Source organism: Nannospalax galili, unplaced genomic scaffold (assembly GCF_000622305.1).
Source record: "Nannospalax galili isolate Female #2095 unplaced genomic scaffold, S.galili_v1.0 scaffold127, whole genome shotgun sequence".
Classification (NCBI taxonomy): domain Eukaryota; kingdom Metazoa; phylum Chordata; class Mammalia; order Rodentia; family Spalacidae; genus Nannospalax; species Nannospalax galili.
Genome location: NW_008360326.1, coordinates 13599112 through 13622624, shown reverse-complemented (window position 1 = coordinate 13622624; position 23513 = coordinate 13599112). Strand labels below are relative to the sequence as shown.

The following is a 23513-nucleotide window of genomic DNA, read 5'->3' as shown; positions in this document are numbered from 1 at the left end:
GATTTTGGCCTCAGGAACTTGGGTGTTGGACTGACCTGAGATCCTGGCCGTGGCCCATGCAGGGATGCAAAGGCAGATGGGGTGGGAAGAAGCCCCAAGATTTCCCAGGGAGTGGATTGAGTAGCTGGGTTGTTCTGGATGCAAAGGATGAGGGAGAGGAAAGGTAAGCCTCGGAGCCCCAGAAAGAGGTTGTCAGCCCCAGAAAGAGGCTGGCAGGTGTTTCAGGACCAGGGAAGTAGAGGGAGGTGAGGGTGGGGCCAGATCCAGAAGCAGTGCTCCTAGGGCCCAAGGAAGGCACTAAGTTGGTCTGGGTGAAAAAGATCAGGAAGCAGTATTGGTTCCCCAGGTGTCTGGGGACCCAAGACTAGGAATGGCGCAGGGCCCAAGCTAGGAGTAGAGAACAGCAGGGGAGATGGAAGGGTAAACACGGCTGGGGGAGTCAAGGTGTGGAGGGCTGCGCGATAGACTTACCCCAAGAGAGGCCTGAGGGCAGGAGAGCAAAGTTGTGATCCTTCTATCTCTGCCTCCCAAGTACTGGGATCATAGGTGTGTTATCACTATGCCTGGCTTTTAACGTCATTTTTTTTTTTTTTTTTATACTTCTTTTGAGTACTGTTGTCTAGACCAATGTTCTTTAGAACAAAACTGTGGGTATTGCACAACACAGGTACACTTACATACATGCAGGCAATACACTCATACACATAAAATAAAAATAATAAATAAGGGGCTGGGATATGGCTCAGTGGGTAGGAGCACTGGCTGCTCTTGCAGAGGACCTTGGTTCAATTCCCAGCACCCACATGGCAGCTAACAGCCATCTATAACTTCAGTTCCAGGAGAATCCGACACCTACTGACCTCCGAGGGCATTGCACAACACAGGTGTGCCTACCTACATGCAGGCAATACACTTATAGGCATAAACAAGTAATAAACAATAAAATATTAAAAAGCAAATAGTAAATAAAATATTTTTTAAAAGACCTTGTATGATTTCTATGCTAATTTTTCTTGCAGGCATGGTGGGACTCACTGGGTCACCGGGGTTTCCTGGTCCTCCAGGGTTTCCAGGGGAAGCTGGGAGGACTGACTGTGTTCCAGGAAAACCAGGGAAACCAGGACCACCTGGCCTGCCTGGAGCCCCAGGACGGCAGGGGCCCCCTGGATCACACGGTAAGCATTCCTCATTTAGGTTCACCAGCTCTTGTGCTGCAATTCAGGTTTGCCAGGTTGTATAATATTTCAAGAACCAATTTGGTAATAGTGCAATTCTTTTTACAAATAAATGACACTGCACTATCACATCAATTAAAATACATGCAATTACTTAATTGGGACTTTAATTATGAACGATAGAATTTTATAAATTGATAATTTTTTAATGTTTTTTTTTTTTATCAGACATATATGAGCCTTGTTGAAGAATCAAACGCTTTCCAGGGTCTGTTATGCAGAAACGGAATCCCAGGCAATGCCCTCTCCTAGTCTTTCCTCCCCAGAGCGCACCTGTAGCTGGATTTTTTGGTGTTTGTTTCTCTACCGCTACTATGCACATGTATTGCTAATTCTTAATTTTCTACTTCGGACATTGGCTTTTGACTCCTCCCTACAGAATTACTGATCATTCACAACACCTCACTATATATGCACACATTTTTCATTCCCACTGTTCCTGGTAGAGATAGTGCCATGATTTTGGTTAGATAAATATTCAGTGTTTACACTAAATGGTTTAGAAGTGCTACCCACCAGCTGAGCCATGTAGTGATACATTTAGTATTTTTTCAGTGCAACGTTTGGCAAATTTTCTTATTTTCTTTGTGTCTATGCTAGCTGGATTTTCAATATAGTTATTATGGACTTACCCTCAGACTGACTAGAGTCACATATCTCTTCATTATATACTAACTCCTTACTGTTCTAACAGTATTATTTTTAAATAAATCTTTCTTGGAACTTGTTGACTTGTTCAAATCAGGTCAAGTTGCATTTTTATTTATTTATTTATTGCTAAGATACTTTGAGATCTTTCATTATTACTTTAAAGTTATTTCTACTTATGAGATCTGATACTATGTAACTACAGTATTGAAGCAATAGTGGCAAGGAAATATCCACACCAGTTGAGGTGCGATTGCCCTCCCGTCTCCCACTTGCCCCACCCCCTTCCCTGTGGCACCCTTCCTCTCCCAGTCATTCCCCCTCATTTCAAATCTCGTGTGTTCTATGGCCCTTTCCATGCCTTCCTTGAAGCCTCTTTTTCTCCCTCTCTTGGACGTCACTCTAGTGTCTTGGTTTTTTTCCCCCTTACTAACTCCCACTCAAGCACGTTTAACCTTTAGGAATTCCAATTCCTATTTAAGAGGGAACGTGCAGTATCTGTCTTTCAGAGCCTGGGTTCCCTCACTTAACTATTAACTAGACTATTTTCCAGTTCCATTCATTTCTTTCTGCAGATCTCATAATTTCACCTTTCTTGTCAGTGGAATAAAATTCCATGGTGAGTAGTTAGTTCATCATCCATTCAGCTGTTGTGGACATCTAGGCTGATTCCGACTCCCTGCTGTTGTGGCTAGAGCAGCAATGGACGTGGATGATCTTTCACTGTTTCTCTCTCTCCTCGCTCTCTCTGTCTCTTTGTTTTCTACTAGTTAGATTTCTTTCAATGGTTTATTCCCTCACTAAATTTCCTGAGAAAAAATACAAATAAAAGTAAAGTTAGGGATCACACTTGTCTGAAGATGCCTTTGATGCGCTGGACAGCTGGCTTGATAATTTAGCTGACTGTCAAATCCTGGGTTGGAAACCTTTTCCTCAGGATTGTGTTTTCTAGCCTCCAGTGATTCTGCTGGAAACGTCTATAATACCTCATGATTGGTCTTAGGTTTGAAATTGATTTTCCTTTTTGGAAATTTTAGGCTCTTTGTCTTACATTTCACAATAATTTCCCATGACAAGGCTTTCTATTTATGTGCACACACCCAGTAAGCAGTTATAATCCAACACACAGCCTTCAGTTCTCAAAAAGTTTTTCAAGTTTCTTTTGGTGTTCTTTGTTTGTTTGTTTGTTTTGTTTTTTGAGACAGGATCTTCCTGTAGCCCCAGCTGGCCTAGAACTTGCCATATAGACCAGGCTGTTCTCAATCTCACAGAGATCTGCCTTCCTCTGTCTCCCAAGCGCTGGAACTAAAGTTATGCACCACCACACCCAGCTCAAGTATTTTTTGAACACATTCCAAACTCCTTTTCTCATTGGACTTTATGTCTATCAAAACCCGTTCCGTTCTGTATTTATTCCAACCTTTACTCAACTGTACTCCTTTATTACTTAGTAACACTTCTAGAAAATTTCTTCAATCTCATCTTCCAGTTCTCCTACTGAATTGATCGAATTTTTGCTACCATAAATACTATGCATATTTTTATTTCAGAGGGTTTTGTTGTCGCTGTTGATCCATTTCAGCGTTTTCTTTCGTAGCAGCCTGTTCACATGCCCAGCGTGGAATACCGTCCCTCACAGGCTATGTTAATGACACTGGTTCTTTTGCAGAGTTCTTATTGCATTATCTGTCTCCTCTAGTTTTTGTGGGACTATTTTATTTTTTCACTACAGTTTTTTTTTTTTTTTAGAAAGTAGATCTTCCAATGTATGTAAATACTTCTTTGTCAAGTCATTCTGTTTTGAGTCTTACCGTCATTTTACTCCCTAAACTCAAAGAGATTTCTGATGTTAATCCTGCTCTTTCTTGGCTTTTTGATTTGCCTGCTTGGATTTCAGCATCTCTAGGGTCTGCTAAGACTTTTCACTTAATATTATTGTTGTTGTCATTATTATTGGTTTACAGCCTTTTATTCTACTAGAATTTTCAGAGAATGTAGTTTATTTGCATTTTCTCTGTCATCTTTAACCAAATGTCTTCGAAATTTTGCTTTTGAAAACCAGGTCTGTGTTTTCTTCCTTATACAGTGACTGGTAATTGAAGGAGAGAAATTCTTTGCTATGCACTGGTTCTGGCTTTTGTTGCTGATGATGACTTTATTTTGTTTTAGTATTTGCTGCTGCTATCATTCATTCTCTTACCTGTGGGCTTTATCAGTGGGCATGGCAGCAGAACACACCGTGACAATTGTGTCGTCTATATAGATACATGTTCTTTAATCAGAGAGAGAAAAAGAGAATCTCAGGGAAAGAATGGAGCAAAACATGGGGCACAGATGGGGAGCACAGGGAAAAGGATGTGGGTATATGACACTGGTGTTCTATAGGAGACCTTAACCAAAACCATGTGATTCTCTCTGCTTACTCTTTGCCACCAGTGATATATTGTAGTCCTGGATGCCCTGGACCACAGGGAGAAAAGGGCAAAATGGGTCCCCCAGGAAGAAGAGGCTCAAAAGGAGAAAAAGGCAAGTATACCTGAAAGGTAGAGATTATACATGACAACCACATGTGGAGGACCAGAGAGGGTGTGTTGGAGAAGGGAAACATGGCAAGTCATTCAGACCTGCTACTCCTCATGAGGACTGCACTTGATCTAGTGTGACCAGGTCACCAAAGTCTGGTCCTTATGTCAGACCAGAGCTTCATAAACTTTTCTCCACTCATGACCAATTTTTTTTTTTTTGGTCTTTTTGAGACAGGGTCTCCCTGTAGCCCCAGCTGTCCTGGAACTCACTATGTAGACCAGGCTGGCCTTGAACTCACAGAGATCTGCCTGCCTCTGCCTCCTGAGTGCTGGGATTAAAGGCATGTGCCACCACACCCAGCCTCATGACCAACTTTTACTTGAGAAATTTTTATGTAGCCTCATGTATATAGTATATAAAATAGGCATACAAACTAAACATTTACTAATAATAAATCATAAATTAATTTTGATATAATTATTTAATATGTATAAGTACCATTTAATAAATACAGAAGCAAGTTCACATACAAATGAGTTAGATGCATTTATTTTTATATAAGGAATTAAATCTTGGCTGAATATTTGATACTGCAAGGTGTAGACCATCTTCAACGTTATTCAAGGGTGACAGATATTTTGATTTTATAATCATCAATGCTAAGAACACTGCTTTTCATATAAATCCATGAAATAAAATGGCAGAACTATATTTAAGGTAATTACAGATAATTCTGTCTTAATCTCAAAGCAAAATTCATTTCACAACATTTTTTGAAACTCAAGTGAGCTACTCAAACAGCAATCTTTGGGGGAAGGGTTGAGACAGGGTCTCCCTGTACCCCAGCTGGCCTGGAACTCACTATGTAGACCAGGCTGGCCTTGAACTCACAGAGATCGCCTGCCTCTGCCTCCCAAGTGCTGGGTTAAAAGCATGCACCACCCTACCCAGCCTCAAACAGTAATTTTTAAAAATAAACATTTTGGGGGCCCGAGAGATGGCTCACCAGGTAAGAGTACTTACTGCTCTTGCAGAAGACTTAGGTTCAATTCCTAGCACCCACATGGTGGCTAACAACCATCTGTAACTCCAGCTCCATAGGAATCTGATGCCCTCTTCTAACCTCCGTGGACTTTGCATGATATAGGCGCACTTACATACATGCAGGCAATCACTCATACACATAAAAAATAATAATAAATAAAATTTAAAAATAAATAAATAAACATTTCAGTGGCTGGAGAGATAGCTCACCAACTGTTCTTGCAGAAGACCAGAGTTCTGTTCTCAGCACCCACATGGTGATTTAACAACTGTTCTTGACTCCAGTTCCAGGGGGATCCAGTGTCCTCTTCTGGCCTTTGTGGGTATTGCACACATGGGTGCACTTACATACATGCAGACAAAACACTCAAACACACAAAATAAAAGTAAAATTAATAAAAAAATTAGAAAGTAATAAACATTTCAATACAACATAATCCAGAGATATATTAATTTGATATTTACATGCTGCAGGATGATGGTAGAGAAATGTTGAAAGTTCTTGTTTTCCATAATTAAACCATTGCATTTTCTATAGGAGTAGAAAGCTTTGTGTGACAGGAAGAGCATTGCAATGAATACCACACAGTAGTGTGGAAACTGAGCTGAGGGATTTCAGGCGCATTCATTGGTGGTGTGTAGTGGCATGCATGGTGCAAAGTGCATGTGTTGCATGTTCAGAAGAAGGACTGCAGTGAAGTCTTGAGATGTAGCATAGGAGAGCGCTGTGCCTTGGATTAATTTGGAATCAATTTTTGGTCTTTGCACTTCAGAAATCTTTCATTATTGCCAGTTTTGGCAGGGAGGGGACCCACATTTGGTTTCACAATGCCCTCTGAGGTTGGTGCTCTAGTTTAACATGCTGGCTCTTAGGGACTAAATGGTCATCAGCATGGTCTCCAGGTAGAGGATTACAAGGTCCTCCTGATTCCTTGAGAGGGTACGGAAAAGACTATTGAGATTGTATTGCTGTTTCCATCCTCGGGTACAGAACTTCCCAGACTCACTGAAAAAGGTCTGTGGCCACTTCCCAACTCTGATTTTTGGAGTCTTTTGAACAACTAAACCAGGTGAGAACATAAATACAAGCAAGGAGACTGTTTTTCCCAAACTTTACAATTTTGTATATGTATTTATTTTTATCTTATAAGTATGACTATCTTGTCTGCATGTATGTAAGTGCATCCATGCATGTAATGCCCATGGAGGTCAGAGAAGGGTGTCTACAGTAATTTTTAAAAATAAACATTTTGGGGGCCCGAGAGATGGCTCACCAGTTAAGAGTACTTACTGCTCTTGCAGAAGACTTAGGTTCAATTTCTAGCACCCACATGGTGGCTAACAACCATCTGTAACTCCAGCTCCATGGGAACCTGATGCCCTCTTCTAACCTCCATGGACTTTGCATGATATAGGCACACTTACATACATGCAGGCAATCACTCATACACATGAAAAATAATAATAAATAAAATTTAAAAATAAATAAATAAACAATGCACCACCCTACCCAGCCTCAAACAGTAATTTTTAAAAATAAACATTTTGGGGGCCCGAGAGATGGCTCACCAGGTAAGAGTACTTACTGCTCTTGCAGAAGACTTCTGATAAATTAGAGCAATGATGACACAGAATCTGATCTTTCTTTATAAGAGAAATGTGGGTATTGGGGCTGGAGAGATGGTTCAGAGGTTAAGAGCACTGGCTGCTCTTGCAGAGGACCCAGGTTCGATCCCCAATATCTACATGGTGGCTAACAGCCATCTGTAACTCCAGTTCCAGGGCATCCAATGCCCTCTTCTGACCTCTGTGGGCATTGCACAACTTGGGTGCCCTTCATACACGCAGACAAAACACTCAAACACACAAAATAAAAGTAAAATTAATAAAAAAATTAGAAAGTAATAAACATTTCAATACAACATAATCCAGAGATATATTAATTTGATATTTACATGCTGCAGGATGATGGTAGAGAAATGTTGAAAGTTCTTGTTTTCCATAATTAAACCATTGCATTTTCTATAGGAGTAGAAAGCTTTGTGTGACAGGAAGAGCATTGCAATGAATACCACACAGTAGTGTGGAAACTGAGCTGAGGGATTTCAGGCGCATTCATTGGTGGTGTGTAGTGGCATGCATGGTGCAAAGTGCATGTGTTGCATGTTCAGAAGAAGGACTGCAGTGAAGTCTTGAGATGTAGCATAGGAGAGCGCTGTGCCTTGGATTAATTTGGAATCAATTTTTGGTCTTTGCACTTCAGAAATCTTTCATTATTGCCAGTTTTGGCAGGGAGGGGACCCACATTTGGTTTCACAATGCCCTCTGAGGTTGGTGCTCTAGTTTAACATGCTGGCTCTTAGGGACTAAATGGTCATCAGCATGGTCTCCAGGTAGAGGATTACAAGGTCCTCCTGATTCCTTGAGAGGGTACGGAAAAGACTATTGAGATTGTATTGCTGTTTCCATCCTCGGGTACAGAACTTCCCAGACTCACTGAAAAAGGTCTGTGGCCACTTCCCAACTCTGATTTTTGGAGTCTTTTGAACAACTAAACCAGGTGAGAACATAAATACAAGCAAGGAGACTGTTTTTCCCAAACTTTACAATTTTGTATATGTATTTATTTTTATCTTATAAGTATGACTATCTTGTCTGCATGTATGTAAGTGCATCCATGCATGTAATGCCCATGGAGGTCAGAGAAGGGTGTCTGATCCCCTGGAACTGGAGTTATGGGTGATTGTTAGCCACCATGTGGGTGCTGGGAACCCAACCTGGGTCCTCTGCAAGAACAACCAGTGCTCTTAACCCTAAGCCATCTCTCCAGCCACCCCCCACCCAAACTTTATTTTCAAGACTGAAATTTCTGATCATTTGGGAATATACTGGAGTGAATTAGCGCCTATAATATACCACTCAATCAATAATCCCTTTCATGTACTATTTTTGTTTCCTTGATTATTCAAGGCTATGCCATAACCAATTTATGTTTATATTTAATATCGTTTATTTATCTTTATTTCCTCAGTAGATGCTGAATAAAAGCTTTCAGTTCCTCAAAATTGCATGTTAACTTTTCAGGATGAGTTTAAGATATGAAATGGGATTTTATTTATTTAGAAATTAGGAACTCACCCCACATAGACCATGCCACAGACCCACCCTGTCCCATGTTGCATTCCAGCCTCCGTGTCGCATGGCATTGTTTTTCTGTGATAGGAATTGCACTCATCAGATTCTTCTCTAGTCACACTACTTGTGTAGTAAGACTCGTATTGAGGATTTTGACAGGAAATATGACAAACCTGACTTTCTCCCCATGTCTAGGAAATGAAGGGCTCTGTGCCTGTCCACCTGGTCCCATGGGACGTCCTGGCCCCCCAGGACTCCCTGGAAGACAAGGAAGTAAAGGAGACTTAGGGCTTCCTGGCTGGCGTGGAGAAAAAGGTGACTCAGGCCCACCTGGTGCAGAAGGACCTCCAGGACCACCTGTGAGTGACCCCTACTGGTCATCATCTCTCCAGTTAAATAAGACAGAAGTAGAATTTGATGGCCCCTTCTAACCTTATGTGTGATATAGTTTTTTTTTGAATATATGAACAAACTTAATGACTAAACATTCATTCATCCATCCAGATTCACTCATTTATCAGTTTACTATTTATTGTCTACTATGACCTAGGTATGGTTCTAATGTGCTTGGGATACAGCAGGAACCAGAATAATTTGTGTACTTCTGGAAATTTGCAGACAAGCCAGACTTTATAATAGACAGATTAGTAAATGTGCAGTATTGGCACATGCGGACAAAGGCCCTGCTTATCTAGTAGGAGTGAGTGGAAAGAGGGAGGGGCAGTGCAGATGATGAAATCAAAGAAATGGCAGGAGGCTTGGATATGGCGCAGTGGTAAAACACTTACCTACACGCACAAAGTCCTGGGTTCCCTAGTACACACACACACACACAAACACACACACATACACACACACACACACACACGGTACACCTTAAGAGAGGCTACAGAGCTTGGGGCTTTGCAGCTGGGTCAGGTTTGAGCCTTTATCTTAAAGGACATAGAACAGCCTGTAGCGTGTCAGGAAGAGAGAGTTAATGCTCTCATATTCATCATAATGGATCATAAGTTGCTCTGTGAGGAACAGACCAGGCACAAGGGAGGAAGCATAGAGAGAGGACAGAAGGTAGCTGAATAATTCTGGGGAAAAGAGTTGCAGATAGATTGTAGTCCTGGTGCTAGGAAGTGAGATATCAGTTTCTAGACATAGCTTGACAGTGGAGTCAACAGATTTCCTGTTAGATTTGATAAGAGATACAAGAGAAATGGAAATAAGGGTGGCGCTAAGGGCTTTGAGCTACTAGAACAAGGCAGTTGTCTTGGGCTGGGACGGAGAAAAGACAGAGAACTGTTTGGAACATTTTAGGTTTGAGTGCTTAATAAACAAGCAAATCAAAATGCCAAGCTGACTGAGGAGTGACGATCAACTCATAGACTCAGAGGCCTGGAGATCTGAATAGTGACTTTATTGGCGTATAAGTGATGGTTGGTGCCAGGGAAGGAATGGCAGCAGAGAAGTTATATGGAAAGAACCACACAGAGGACAAAGGCATCAGAAACATGCCAGTCCCAAAGGTCTTGGAACAACTGAGTGAAGGAAACTTTAGCTCTGGTGACTCTGGATGAATTAGTGATCCACAGTCAAAGATGCCAACTTGAATCTATCTCAAGATGGCACTCATTCACAGAAGCACAGCCTTTCAGTTGTCTAATCCCTGACAATAAAATCACTACCCACTGAGGTACTCCCCATGGAGGCTGCCTTCTGTTCCGTCCTTACTAAAGACGCTTAATTCTGGCTGCCCCGGGGTTCAATAATCAAGTCCCCAAATTATTCTCCATTCCTTCTAGAAAAATCCAACAAAAATATGGTCTAAGTGAAGGTAATGGGTCAGGTCCCCAGCCTTGCCCTTTCTAAGTGTACACAGCACAGTGGCAAAGTTGGCTCAGTAGGAACCTAAGTCTTTAATGTGTAGATAGGAAACAAACATGCTGAGATGACTTTGTGGCTTGTATTTAATCGTCTGATTTTTAATTCAGTATTTTACCATAGTCAATTTTTTGTGTGTTGCTAGTTAATCTTTTTAGTGACTAAAATATTGTGAGTTCATGTTGAGTTGCTTCCTAGGGCTAACATCTTTGAGTTGTGGACTACTAATTTATCCAAGACTATTATGGGTAAGATTTACTTAAGTCAGTCATTCTAGGCATCCATTGGACTGGATGTCTCTAATGTCTCTCCCGTGGATGATTTTTCTCATCTGACTTCTTTGCATTACATTTGCCACTTTGTGCTTACAGTTGGGGACCAGGACCAAACCGTGGGATAAAAATCCTTCCCCTTCTCTTAGCGGCTTTCCTTAATATTGCAGGATTTCCCGACCCCTTCATTAATTACACACACACACTACTCTCCACTGTCAGCTCCATGACAGATCTGCTGACTCATCTTCCTCTTGACTCTTGATTGTGCAGAACAAAAGCAAAAATAATTTTAGATGTTTTTGATGGCACATTTTACTTAGGATGATAAAGACCAACGGGAGGTTGCACAGTCACACAGAACTCCCATGTTTCTTTTCCCCCAGTTTCCCTTGATGATGTCTTAACCGTAGCACATTGCTGAAACAAGGAAAGTGGTATCAATACATTTCTGCTAATTTGGATATAGACTTTACATAGATTTTATCACCAAGAACCTTGACTTTGTAAGATCAGGCCACATTGAAAGGCAGGAGAAGGATGAAACGAAGCCAGAGTCTTTAAACAAGAGATTTAGGACTAGAGGAGAGGGAGATTAGATAGACAAGAATATGAATAACATTGGACTCATCACAATTAATCTAATGTATTGCTCTTATTTTTCACCAAGGGAAAACCTGGTGCCTTGGGAAGCCCTGGGCACAAAGGAGCAAAGGGTAACATGGTCGTATCAAGAGTGAAAGGTGAGTGTGACCAACCACTTAGCCTCTTGATATTTTATGAATTGTCTATGGGCCATCCACTTCCCCTGTGACCACAGATCAGTTCTCTATAATTTAGGATTATTGAGATTGCTTTGAAAGTATTCCCTGCCCTTCACAGAATGGTGTGAATGATGAACACTGAATGTTCTACCTCTTGTTTGAAAATACGACTATCCCTTAGTGATGTAGCTAAATCTTCATTATGGTGAGCTTGGCTTTGAAACAAACCTCCTTTGAGTTTGCCTTCTGTTAGTTCACTGCTTTGTGGTATCCTATATTAGTGAAGGGTGTTTAAATTTCAAGTGACAGACTCTTGTCCTGGACTAGTTTTGGGGAATAATGCAACTTATTGGCCTACTAAACAAAATGTGCAAAGCCAGGTATAGGGTTCACACTGGGACAACCAGATCTAGGGCCTCACACGGGTCATGAGGTTCTCTGTATCCTTCATCCTTCCGTGCTCCAACTGCTTCTGCTCCAACAGCCTGACTTTCTCCTGGCTACATGTCCCAGGGGTACCATGCTCCAGGCAACTCTAAAGCTTTACAAAAAGAGATGAAGAGAGCTCTGCTGTTGGCTCTAGGCAGAGTAATAGCTTCAGAAAGGACTGTGTAGTTTAGGGCAAGATTCTAACTGCCAATTCCCCTATCCACTAAAACCAGGGATAGAATGCTGTGCGTGCTGTCACTCAGGGAGGAGAAGAGTCTGCAACTGGTCCCTCCACAGACCACCTCTTTGCTGGAATAGGAAAGGAGAATTTCCCAAATAAATAAATGGAAAGATTTTGGCATTCTCCTATTTGGTTTTGTAATGGTTTGGAAGACTTTGGGCAACTGAGGATTGAGTTTCACTCAGGAAAATACCAACCCTCAGAGAGTCAAGGTCATTGTCTTTGTCTTTAATGCTCTCTTTTATTCTCCTCCACTCTCTGTGGATAAGAGCTCATGAGCCCTTTTCCTTCTTTAACCAGGACACAAAGGAAAAAGAGGACCTGATGGGCCTCCAGGATTTCCAGGACAGCATGGACAAGACGGTCAGGATGGACGTGCTGGAGAAAAGGGGGATCCTGGACCCTCAGTATGTACAATTCTCCTGCTAGAAAATTTCTCTTTCTGATACGTTCATATAGGCATCTATTTTCACTTTCTCAGTTTTCCAAGATGAAACTCAGTGAAGCACCAACATCCTGTCATCAGTCACCTTTCCATTCACTGCTACCAAAAGATGATCATGAGAAAACACATAGAGCATGAGCTCGGGATGAGGCTCAGTGACAGTGTTTGCCTAACATGCATGAGACCCTGATGTCCATCTCCAGCAACACACATACCCCCCACAACCATAACCGCACACATGCATCTACATGCACACACGTATATGCACATACATACGCACATCTGTATGTGTGTGCACACATGTACACAAAGCACAAAAGAAAATATATGACATAATTAGAGAGGTTCTAAAGTCCTCAGTGGTAGGTCAGTCATAGCAAGACTTTGAATCATATTTGTGTCTATTTCCCTCTGGGGTCCTTAGATCTTGCTAAGCCCCATTGAGTGTTGGGCAGAGCACAGGTCCTGATGATTCTTAGCTTGGGTCTCCATTCTGGTGAAGAAGAAAATGAAGGGCAAGCAAGAAAGATGACCTCATACAAATCCTCTGAACTGACATATTCGATGATGGAACATCCCACTGGCAACTGGAGGGTAGATACCACATGCCAATGATTAAAATGGTTAAAGTTTGGTGAAAATAGCATGAGACAGGATCCAATACTTAGGAACTTAAAATATCTTGGGTATGTGAAGTAGTTTTGAAGGCCTAGACCATCACAGAAAATGGGCTAGATGTTTTCCTCCTAACAATATCCTGGTGAAGAGTAATTAACATCTGAGTTTTGCAAATAAGGAAGTAGAAGCCTTGGATATGTTGTTCAAGGTTCCCCCATCCATTAAGGACCCTGAACATGAATGAAAACTCCAGTGTGCCTTGTTCTAGAGCATGAATGACCATTCTAAAGTAGTTCCTATCAAGCATGAGAGCAAACCACCGAGAGTGTTATCAAAGAGAAAAGCCGCATCCTAACTTCATAGGAACCCTTCAGACCGAATGCCCATGAAGAAGAGGCAGAGCTGGAAACTGGGTTCAGAGATATTTATTCTTTCTGGCCTTTCAGCTGATGTTGTCTGTGAATGCTGTCTGGCAATCACTGTTTTATTCATTCTTTTACTTAATATACTCATCAAAGCATGAGAAACTGAGGTCTATTTATAGATCAAATTAGAGTGAATTTCTACAACTAGACATCTTCCTAGATTCACTGAAACAATCCAGATTCCAAAGACTATCATAAACCCCAGTGGGGACCCCATCTCCCAGCAGGTTAAAAGACAGGACCCTCAATTTGCCAACAAGACACTGCCTTATATCTGACAGTCTTTGCTGCTGTCCATTCAGCTAAGATGCAGGTGAGATGCCCATACAGCTGACATGGGGGCAGCCCTGGCTTGAGACCTTCATTCCCTGCAGGAGCTGCTACATCCACAGCACAGCATTTGGAGACCTGGTGAGGAATTCTCCATCTATAGGAGACACCACTAAAGCAAGCCCCCACAGAACAAAGCAGATACAAATTTTGCAACCAGGGATCTATTTTATAAGAAGCAATGCTGCCTAACATAGTTGTTGACGGCTTGGCTCTGATACCAGTTTCTGTACTAGTTTCATGTCCATTACAGTGATCAAATATCCTAACAACAACAAAAGCCACCTAAGGAAGAAAAGATTTATTTGGCTTACAATTCCAGGTTACAGTCCATGGTTATGGGGAAATGAAGGTGAGAACTTAAAACATCATATTTACAGTCAAGAGCAGAGAGAATAAACTCGTGGATCCTTGGTGCTTGCCCTCAGCTAGCTTTTCCCTGTCTTATACTGTTCAGGAACTCCTGCTAGGGAATGATGGCACCCACAACGGATGGATCTTCCTACATCAATTAACAATCAAGACAGTCTTTCACAGACATGCCCACAGGCCAACCTGATCTAGATAATTCCTCCTGATACTCTTCCCAGGTGATTCTATGTTGTATCAAGTTGAACAGAGCTAGTCTGGCAACCATCATAGGTCAGACCCTGATGCCGTAAGGAAAGAATCTGTTCATTTTTACTCACAGACATGGAAAGCAATGAAGTCTATTTGGGTATCTTTGCATAAGGATGTACAAAATCAATTTCATCCACAGAACTCACTGGATTTGTATGTGAATCTACCACTTGACTCACTTATTTTTATACATTATGATATTTGGTGTTTGTGATTCTGTATATAATTTCTTATTCTGTGTTGGACATAATCAATTCACTTTCTGTATTTGAGGCATAACTCACACATCCATATCATATATATGTAAATGAATATACAAAATGTGTATATAAAATACTAGGAGGAATCTAAGTTAATTATTTTAGTTCACATGTACTGTAAAGTAACTGTGTCTTGAAACTAGGAACTTTTTAACATGTGTGGGTAACAATGCTTTGCGTTCATGAACTTTCAAAGATCAATAATAGATGCATGATCTAACACCCCCAGGGAGGTCACGGAGATGCAACCCCCGGTGAAGGAGGGTCTCCTGGGCCACCTGGCCCTCCCGGGCAAGCAGGACCTGCAGGGCCTCCAGGCCTGGGATTGCCAGGTCCACCAGGAGAAAGAGGTCCACCAGGAGATCCAGGACGCCCGGGGATGAGGGGCTTTGATGGTGCGAAGGGGCAGAAAGGTAATTTTGGATGTTTCTACTGCAGAATATTAAGTGAAATCATAAAAGCTAAAGGGGGATTCTGCTGGGCAAAATTATTACAGCTCTGGGTAGGCCAGGTAAATTAAATCTATCCAGGAGCTGTCCAAATCCTGCAGGTTGTCAGGCGAATAAAAGCATTATAACACAATAAATATTTAAAATAAATCCTCAAAATGCTGTTATCATTGATGCTTTGTTTGCTTGGCACACTGAGACCGCTTTATATTCATTCTCACTATCAACTCATAAATCTAACTATTAAAATTATACATAATATATTTAAAGTATCGATTTTTATAATCTTTTGAGATAATACAGTATGTTTTAATAATAGAAACACTAGTAATTCATTTTAAAAGATCATTTTATGTAAAAATAAAACCACTTGTCAGCACTAGAAAGAAAAAAGAAGATATTTTAAACATATTTGACAGTTATATGAACTTTAAAAAAATAAAATTTGGGGGAGTTATGGATGACAACTTTTATGGTGACAGAAAAAGGTATATTTAAGATTTTTTTATAACATACATTGTGCCTTCGGCTATAGTGTTAATTTTTGCGGTTTTAAAATAAAATAATATCCTTGGCTCTTGCTTTGACAATGCAGAAAGAGATGTATGTTTGTATTTGATAAGATGTAAGTTCAGGGGCTGGAGAGATGGTTCAGTGATTAAGAATACTGACTATTCTTGAAGAAGACCCGGGTTCAAATCCCAGCACCCATATGGCAGCCAACAACTGTCCATAACTCCAGTTCCAGGGGATCCGACAGCCTCTTCTGTCCTCCATGGGCACTGCATGACACAGGTGCACTTACCTACATGCAGGCAATACACACATACACATAAAATAAAAAATAATAAATAAAATATTTTAAAAAGATGTAAGTTCATGGGCTGGGTGTGGTAGCACACGCCTTTAATCCCACACTCAGGAGGCAGAGGGCAGCAGATTGTGAGATGGAGGCCAGCGTGGGATGTCTACATAGTGAGTTCCAGGACAGCTGGGGTTACATAGTAAGATCCCGTTTCAAAAAAAAAAAAAGTAAGATCATGGTCTAAGACTCAGAAAAATGCCAGTTTTATTTGTCTTATACATTTTTATTTGAAACCCTATGAAGTGATAAACTGTGAGGTATTGTTTCTGCTATAAAATCAAAACTTTCGACTTTAGTGAGATATGGCAACTCAGAGGCGCAAGCTTTGAGTTATCATCAGTGAAAATGGGAATGATGATAGCTTCATTCCTGAGTCACTAGAAAAAACAAGAGATGATGTATTTGAAGAGCCTGCCCAATGCCGGCACCCTCAAATGTGGTAGCTGTTATTAACCTCCAGCCCAGTCTCTTCATTTCTATAATTCTCCAGGGTGCACATCATGAAAAAGTCATCTAAACTCAATGCTAACCTCTTGCTGCTATTTCATAATTTACCAAAGGTTTTGATCCAATTGCATTAGGTATCCATGAACCTATGAATTATTATTTATATACCAATAATTTATATTTTATATTATTAAAACTGAAAATTATTAGAATTCATGATTTATTATCTCCACTATGCTTGTAACTGCTCTGACAGCTGGAATTCAGATTTAAGAATGGATCTAGAAGTTTGATTGAATGATGTTTTAAGTCTTCTTTTCCTTTGAACTCTACTTGCACCATATAGAAAAGTATCTTATATGAGTTGTAACAGAAACTTACAGTGCAAGTAAGGGTGCTCAGTTATCTAAGTGCTACTTTTTCCTTTCCAGGTGACACCATTCCTTGCGATGTGACCCACTCCGGGAGGCCAGGTCCTCCAGGTTTTGATGGACCTCCAGGTATTATCAACGAGAAGTGTTTGCCTTATACATTTTTCAGAGTAAAAGAGCCAACAAGACAGATAAATCCATAGCAAATCCTCATAGCTACCCAACTTTTAAAATCAATATAAGGTTTTGAGGGTCCAAGGGAGTAGGAAAAACATTTAGTCATTAACACCTGAATCTCATCCACTGGTTTGAACATACTCCATGGGTTTTTTTTTTCAATCTCTGTGTAATCAAATTTTTTGGGGGTCACCTATTAACTGAAATATCTGCCCTTGAGAATTCTAAAACTGTGTCTTCTTTTTCTTCCTGTATTCCAAGAGTAGAGAATGCCCACCTGCCTGTGGACTGTAAGTTCCACTGTACCATACCTTCCAAGAGAACCAGTTTCTGACTAGATACATTCTGGATAATGCCTACATATTAACATCCTTGATTACACCTTCATACCTCTGCTTTATTTGAATCAATCCCTTGTTGTTAGCTGAATTAAACCCAAATCCATATTGTAGGAATGACTTTTATAATATGGATATAATCTGAACTAATGACTTTTACTTAATTTTGCAAACAAATAGTTACTGTTTATAATGTAGACACATTACTGTTTATAATGTGCTCCTCTTGTGGCCTTGACACCTGACCTTAATCCCCCAGGACTCTGCCTTGCCCTGCACCCAAGATAGTGAGTGAATGTGGGTATGCAAGATTAATCTGTTGGAAAGCAGGGTGCTATTTTCATTGAAAAGAATGAGAAGAATTGAGAAATCTGTCTGAAATTGTGTGTGTGATACTCTAGACCTAGGGATCAAAGGGCAAGATTCTCTGATAAGATGAGGGTGGGTCCTAGCTTCTACTTCCCAATTCATGCTAAAGATACTGTTTGAATGAAAGAGCTAGTGAATGCTGGGTACTGGGCATGGTAGTGTGCTCCCTTGGGAGGCAGAAGCAGATGGACTTCTGTGAGATCAAGGCCAGCCCGGTCCACATAGTGACTTCTAGGCAGGCTAGGACTAGGGAGACTCCATTAAAAAAAAAAAAAAAGAACGAATGAAGCCTGGCTCAGGAGCACCGAGAGCAACATTTATTTGTAAGACACATCTGAAGGATCAAACTGAGTTTGGGTCCACTCTTGGCCTTAAAATGAGTGCTAGGAGTCAGGCGGTTTCTTTATTAGGTGTAACTGTAATATGATTTAGAAACACCACAGGGATTTTCATTCTTATTTCTTTAGCTTTTATGTAAATTGGCTTTTTAAGTAGTAGCATGGTTAGTAAACATTGCTTTTCTTGCCCTACATAGGAAGAAAAAGTATCATTTGTTCTCTTGCTATTAGTCTGACTGGGGTTAGATGAAATCTTAAAGTGGTTTTAATTTGCGTTTCCCTAATTACTAATGATGTTGAACACTTTTTGAGATGTTTCTTAGCCGTCTTTATTTCTTCTTTTGAGAACTCTCTGTTCAGATCCACAGCCCATCTTTTCATTGGGTCTTTTTTTTTCTTGATTAAACCTCTGTCAGGTGTGTCACTGGTGAAGATTTTCTCCCACTCTGTGGGATTTCTCAAGAACTATTGGGCAGCTGATTGCTACTGGGTGGGGAAGAGTGGATCTTCTTTAAGGGAGTGACTCTAGATAGGCTGATGAGCCCCCAGGGGATGAACTTGCACTGAGGGACATCAAGGGACACTAACTTGACTTGATAGACCTTAATACAAATGATAGAATGCATGAAATCCAGTTGGGGGGAAGATCTATGGGAGGGTGCCAATGGGAAAGGGGGTATAAAGATGATTAGGATGTTCTGCATGAAATACACAAGAATGCAACAAAATATATATTTAATAAAAAGAATAAAATGTATTTACAGGTTGAATAATGACCAGCTTGCTGCTGCCCTCTAGAGCCATGCCATTTGTAGTCATCATTATAATGTGCAGTGGTTTCAGAGTCAAGTGGGGGTTACAAACACACTTGTTTTCTCTCTTACGAGTCTGAAGGTTGGTCTAAGATGGTGTCTGTTGGAGTGGGCTCTGGTCCTAGGTTAAGTTCGGGTCAACAACATATGTTCTATTTCAGGGTCAGGGTGCGCCCTTCTCACAGGATTGCAGGCCAGTCTCGGGCTCACACTACACTTCACATTGCATGATGCCATTCACTTCTTATTAGGGTCAGGGTGCGCCCTTCTCACAGGATTGCAGGCCAGTCTCGGGCTCACACCTCACATTGCATGATGCCATTCACTTCTTATTGGCCAGCTAGTTTCAAATTCCTTTTGTATGTATGTTATATAATATATAATATGTTGCATATAATGTATATATATAAAATAAATAATAAAATCTCATTGGTCAGTCTGTGGGCAAGCTCCAAGGTCAAAGGATAAGAAGGCATATTGCAGTCACAAGGCAGCAGAGAGAATGGAGACTTGATTCTAAGTCAGCAGAGTCCTGGATGGTGATTGACTCACTGAATATTCATTTCCACTTCAGTGGTACCTTTTTGCAGATGAATAAAACAAGTTTGATTGCTTTCAGAAGTTTTAGCTTAAGGGAAGTAACTTCTCAGTTACACTGGCAGTTTTATCTCCTTTGAAGTCATTTTAGCTGAGCTAACTCTTTGGAGGAAGTAAGAGATGTAAAATAAAATCTCAATTCCTTTTGAAGGTGGTTTGGCCATACTTCATAGAAGAACAAATGCAACATGGTGTAGGAAAAGAAACTTGCTCTTTCCTCTAGTGTGTTCTCAGTAAGGTGGACTCTGGTCACCACTTATGCTCTCCTAAAGGACAGGCTAATGTCTGCAGATTTGCTTTATGAACCTAGCATGGAAGGCATCAAAAGTTCATGTGAATGGTAGTGTACATGTGAAAGTGTTTTGGGAAGACTCTTTTGGGGTGCAGATGATGAAAAAAAATCCCTCTGTGAAGTATTTACCTGGAACACATGACTCACCGAATGCTTTTGTAAACCAGGACTGAAAACATTCTTCTATAAAACTGTGATACTCAAAATGGGAATTAAGATAGACATTGTGGGTTGACGCTGTCCAGTGGCAAGTCCACACTCCACCGACGGAGCAAAGACCACTCTAGGAGCACGTCAGAGGGTGGAACTCCATTTTATTTTTCAGCAGGCTGTATATATACACATAATCATCCAATAGCATGAAAGGGCACCCATTGTGGACCAGTGGTGGCAAAGGTCATGCTGATCACGCGCTTACATCTAGCATTGGGGATCATCATGCACTGATCACACGCCAGTCATGAGGAGGCAGACCAATCAAAGGCAGTGGAAGCAAGATGCACTCTCAGGCCATCTGTGGGGAAAGGTGTGGAAGGAGGTGCGGCAATGGGGGTGGGCCCAATGTTGATGGCACAGTTTCAATTCTGATACAGGAAACGGGCTTAAGCTATGAAATGGCCCTGGCAGGGCTGGAATTTGGCCTGCAAGTCCCCTTTTTTCTTTTATAGAAGCCAACAATGGTTAGGTGAAAGATCATAAAACCTGCCCTGAATATTTAACATGCTTGGGCTGGCCTAAGGGTCTCGATCCTCCAACCGTGTCAAAGCCAAATGTGTCCAGGCAGTAGCCTGCAGGGTTAACTGTTTATGAATGACTTCTGCCAACACTGGTATTTGTTGGTGCTGATCCTGAATCTGAGCACACAGCGTTCTAACACAGTAAAGCAGAATTATAATGGCCAATACCATTGCACCCCAAAACAGGGCCCTGAGGGGATTACTGAACCATGAACCAATGCATTGCAAATACCCTAGAAAAATCCTGTATCAGAGAGGGTAAAGGGATGATATCAACCCAAGTGTTATTAACACTGGTAGCTCTATCAGTGATACGTGCTGTAAGGTGGACCATCTTTTTGTCTCAAGTACCCCAGACATATTGAGACAGATTATGTGTTTCATTAAGCATAGCTACTGCAGTGTAAGGAATCATTGGCAACCAAGTAAGGAATAACACAGACGTGGGAGACTCTAACATCAGAAGGAAGACCCATCATGCAATACAGCCTCAAGGATAAAAGCATGAATGTCTAGCTGAGTCTGGAGGTTGGCGATGCCTAGTCTGACATGATCTAAGGAGAAGGCTGCCGAAGAAAGTCCCTCTGACGTAAATGCTGACAGATTGTTGAGCACCAAGGCTTGAGCTGCCTGATTAGTCAAGACCACCCCAGCAGTAACAGCAGAAGTCAGCAGAGCAATCAAGGAAGTAATGCCAAGAATCAGCAGGCCCAGCAATCATTCATCATCAGCACAGGCTTGATGCACTCGGCAATTGCCTGTCGCAGCACCGTCTCCATGTGTATGCATACTCCAGACACACAGTCCACCACCACCAGGGCACCATCTATGACTCGCAGGGCGGCCATCACCTCTGAGGAAAAGTCCACATGGCCTGGGGAATTGATGAGGTTGATGAAGAAGCCTGACCCATCTTTTCTCTGCTTGATGAAGTTCAGGTCTTTCTCTGGCAGCTCGTAGAAGAGTGAGATGGTGGTGGACTTGATGGTGATGCATCACTCCTGCTTGTCCTTGCAGGTGTCTGTGAAGCGCGTCTCCCTGGTGCATGCAGAGGCAATGATGCCTGCCTTACACACCAGCGAGTCTGTCAGTGTGGACTTGCCATGGTCCATGGGGTGTGCAATGACAGACGTATTCTGGATATTGGCCTTCTTGTCCATGATGGCTCAGATCTGATCTACTGTGAAGTTCACCATGGTGGTGGATAGTGGTGGATTCTCCCAAGTAAAGGTGAAAAGTGAGAACTGTCAAGGATGGTGGCGACGGCAGCACACGAGCTACCCATTGTGGGGATCACTTACCCGAAAACCAGGCTTGCAGCGGGTCATGCTCAGGCACCAGATGTGGGTCCATGCCGTCCAGCAGCAAGTCCACACCTCACCGAGAGCAAGTGCGACGGTGCGACAGAGAAAAGACCACTCCGGGAGTGCCTCAGAGGGAGGAACTCCACTTTATTTTTCAGCAGGCTGTATATATACACATAATCATCCAATAACATGAAAGGGCACCCATTGTGGACCAGTGGTAGCAAAGGTCATGCTGACCATGCGCTTACATTTAGCATTAGGGATCATGCACTGATCACACACCAGTCATGAGGAGGCAGACCAATCAAAGCACAGTGAAAGCAAGATGCACTCTTAGGTCATCTGTGGGAAAAGGTGTGGAAGGAGGTGCAGCTATGGGGTGGGGGGACACCATGTTGATGGTGCAGTTTAAATTCTGATACAGACAACGGGCCTAAGCTATGAAATGGCCCTTGCAGGGCTAGAATTTGGCCTACAGACATTTTTTTAAATGTTATTTTGTTTTCATTTGTTTTTTGTGTGATTGAGTCATTGTTTTGTTGTTCTTGTTTAGGTCTAAAAGGGTTTCCAGGTCCTCCAGGTGACCCCGGGCTGAGATGTTCAGATGGGCAGAAAGGCCAACGTGGCAAACCAGGACCTGGAATCCCAGGTCCACCTGGTAAGTTAAGGGCTTCCCTGACATGAGAAGACATATCACAAATTACTAAAATGGACACCTTGAAGGAAATGGCCCAGGGATCTGTAGCTATGGGACAAATGGGTTCTGGTATACAGACCCTCAGCTGTGCTATGGTAACTTGTGGATAAAGAGAGTCTTATGAGGCAGAGGGGAGCATTAGTTATATCCCATTATGAGTTCATTGTGTGCTTGAAACCCCTCAGTCCAGAATAATGTCCACCAGATGAAGAAAGCAATTAGGGGGCCCAACATGGTGAAGCTCACCTATAATCCCGGCATTCAAGAGCCTGAGGTGGGAGGATCACATTGAGTTGTAGTCCAGCCTGGGCTATGTAGCGAGGTCCAGGTCAACCTGGCTACAGAGTAAGAGCCTCTCTCAAAAAACAACAACAAAAAATAATTAGGGAAACATTGTTGGCATGTGGGAAATACAGCTAGAATTTGTGTATCTAGAAAAGATAGCAAGAGCAATATTACCTGTCAAGCCTTTGAGGTTAACAACATTACTTTTTTAAGCACATCTTAAGCAGTAAATATATACTCTTGTCTTTTTTAAAAAAAACATTGTTTGTTTTTCTCGATCAAAGTAGTGGTCTTGTATGTGTTGGTTTCCATGCTTGTACATCTAACAACTAACTTTTGTTGTTGTTAACTAGGCTTTCGTGGTGACATGGGGGATCCAGGCATTGAAGGTGAAAAGGGGTCCTCCCCTCCTGGACCCCCAGGCCTACCTGGATCACCTGGAATGGATGGTCAGAAAGGAATCCCAGGAGATGCTGCATTTGGTGATCCAGGGCCCCCTGGAGATAGAGGTCTTCCAGGAGTGCCAGGGATGAAAGGACGGAGAGGGGAGCCAGGATGCCCAGGGGC

At 41.8% G+C, this 23513-nt stretch overlaps 1 protein-coding gene across 1 annotated transcript in view; it reads left to right on the top strand.

Moving 5' to 3' along the window:
* Positions 1-23513, top strand: part of Col4a4 (collagen type IV alpha 4 chain) — a 158322-nt gene that overhangs the window by 72899 nt on the left and 61910 nt on the right. Inside the window, exons 18-26 of the mRNA XM_029560007.1 lie at positions 1020-1175; positions 4320-4409; positions 8784-8947; positions 11403-11475; positions 12467-12573; positions 15095-15278; positions 17058-17126; positions 22518-22622; positions 23300-23513. The exon at positions 23300-23513 is cut by the window's right edge and continues 5 nt beyond it. Of these exons, the coding sequence (XP_029415867.1) occupies positions 1020-1175; positions 4320-4409; positions 8784-8947; positions 11403-11475; positions 12467-12573; positions 15095-15278; positions 17058-17126; positions 22518-22622; positions 23300-23513 (1162 nt within the window). The remainder of the gene's footprint in view (positions 1-1019; positions 1176-4319; positions 4410-8783; positions 8948-11402; positions 11476-12466; positions 12574-15094; positions 15279-17057; positions 17127-22517; positions 22623-23299) is intronic.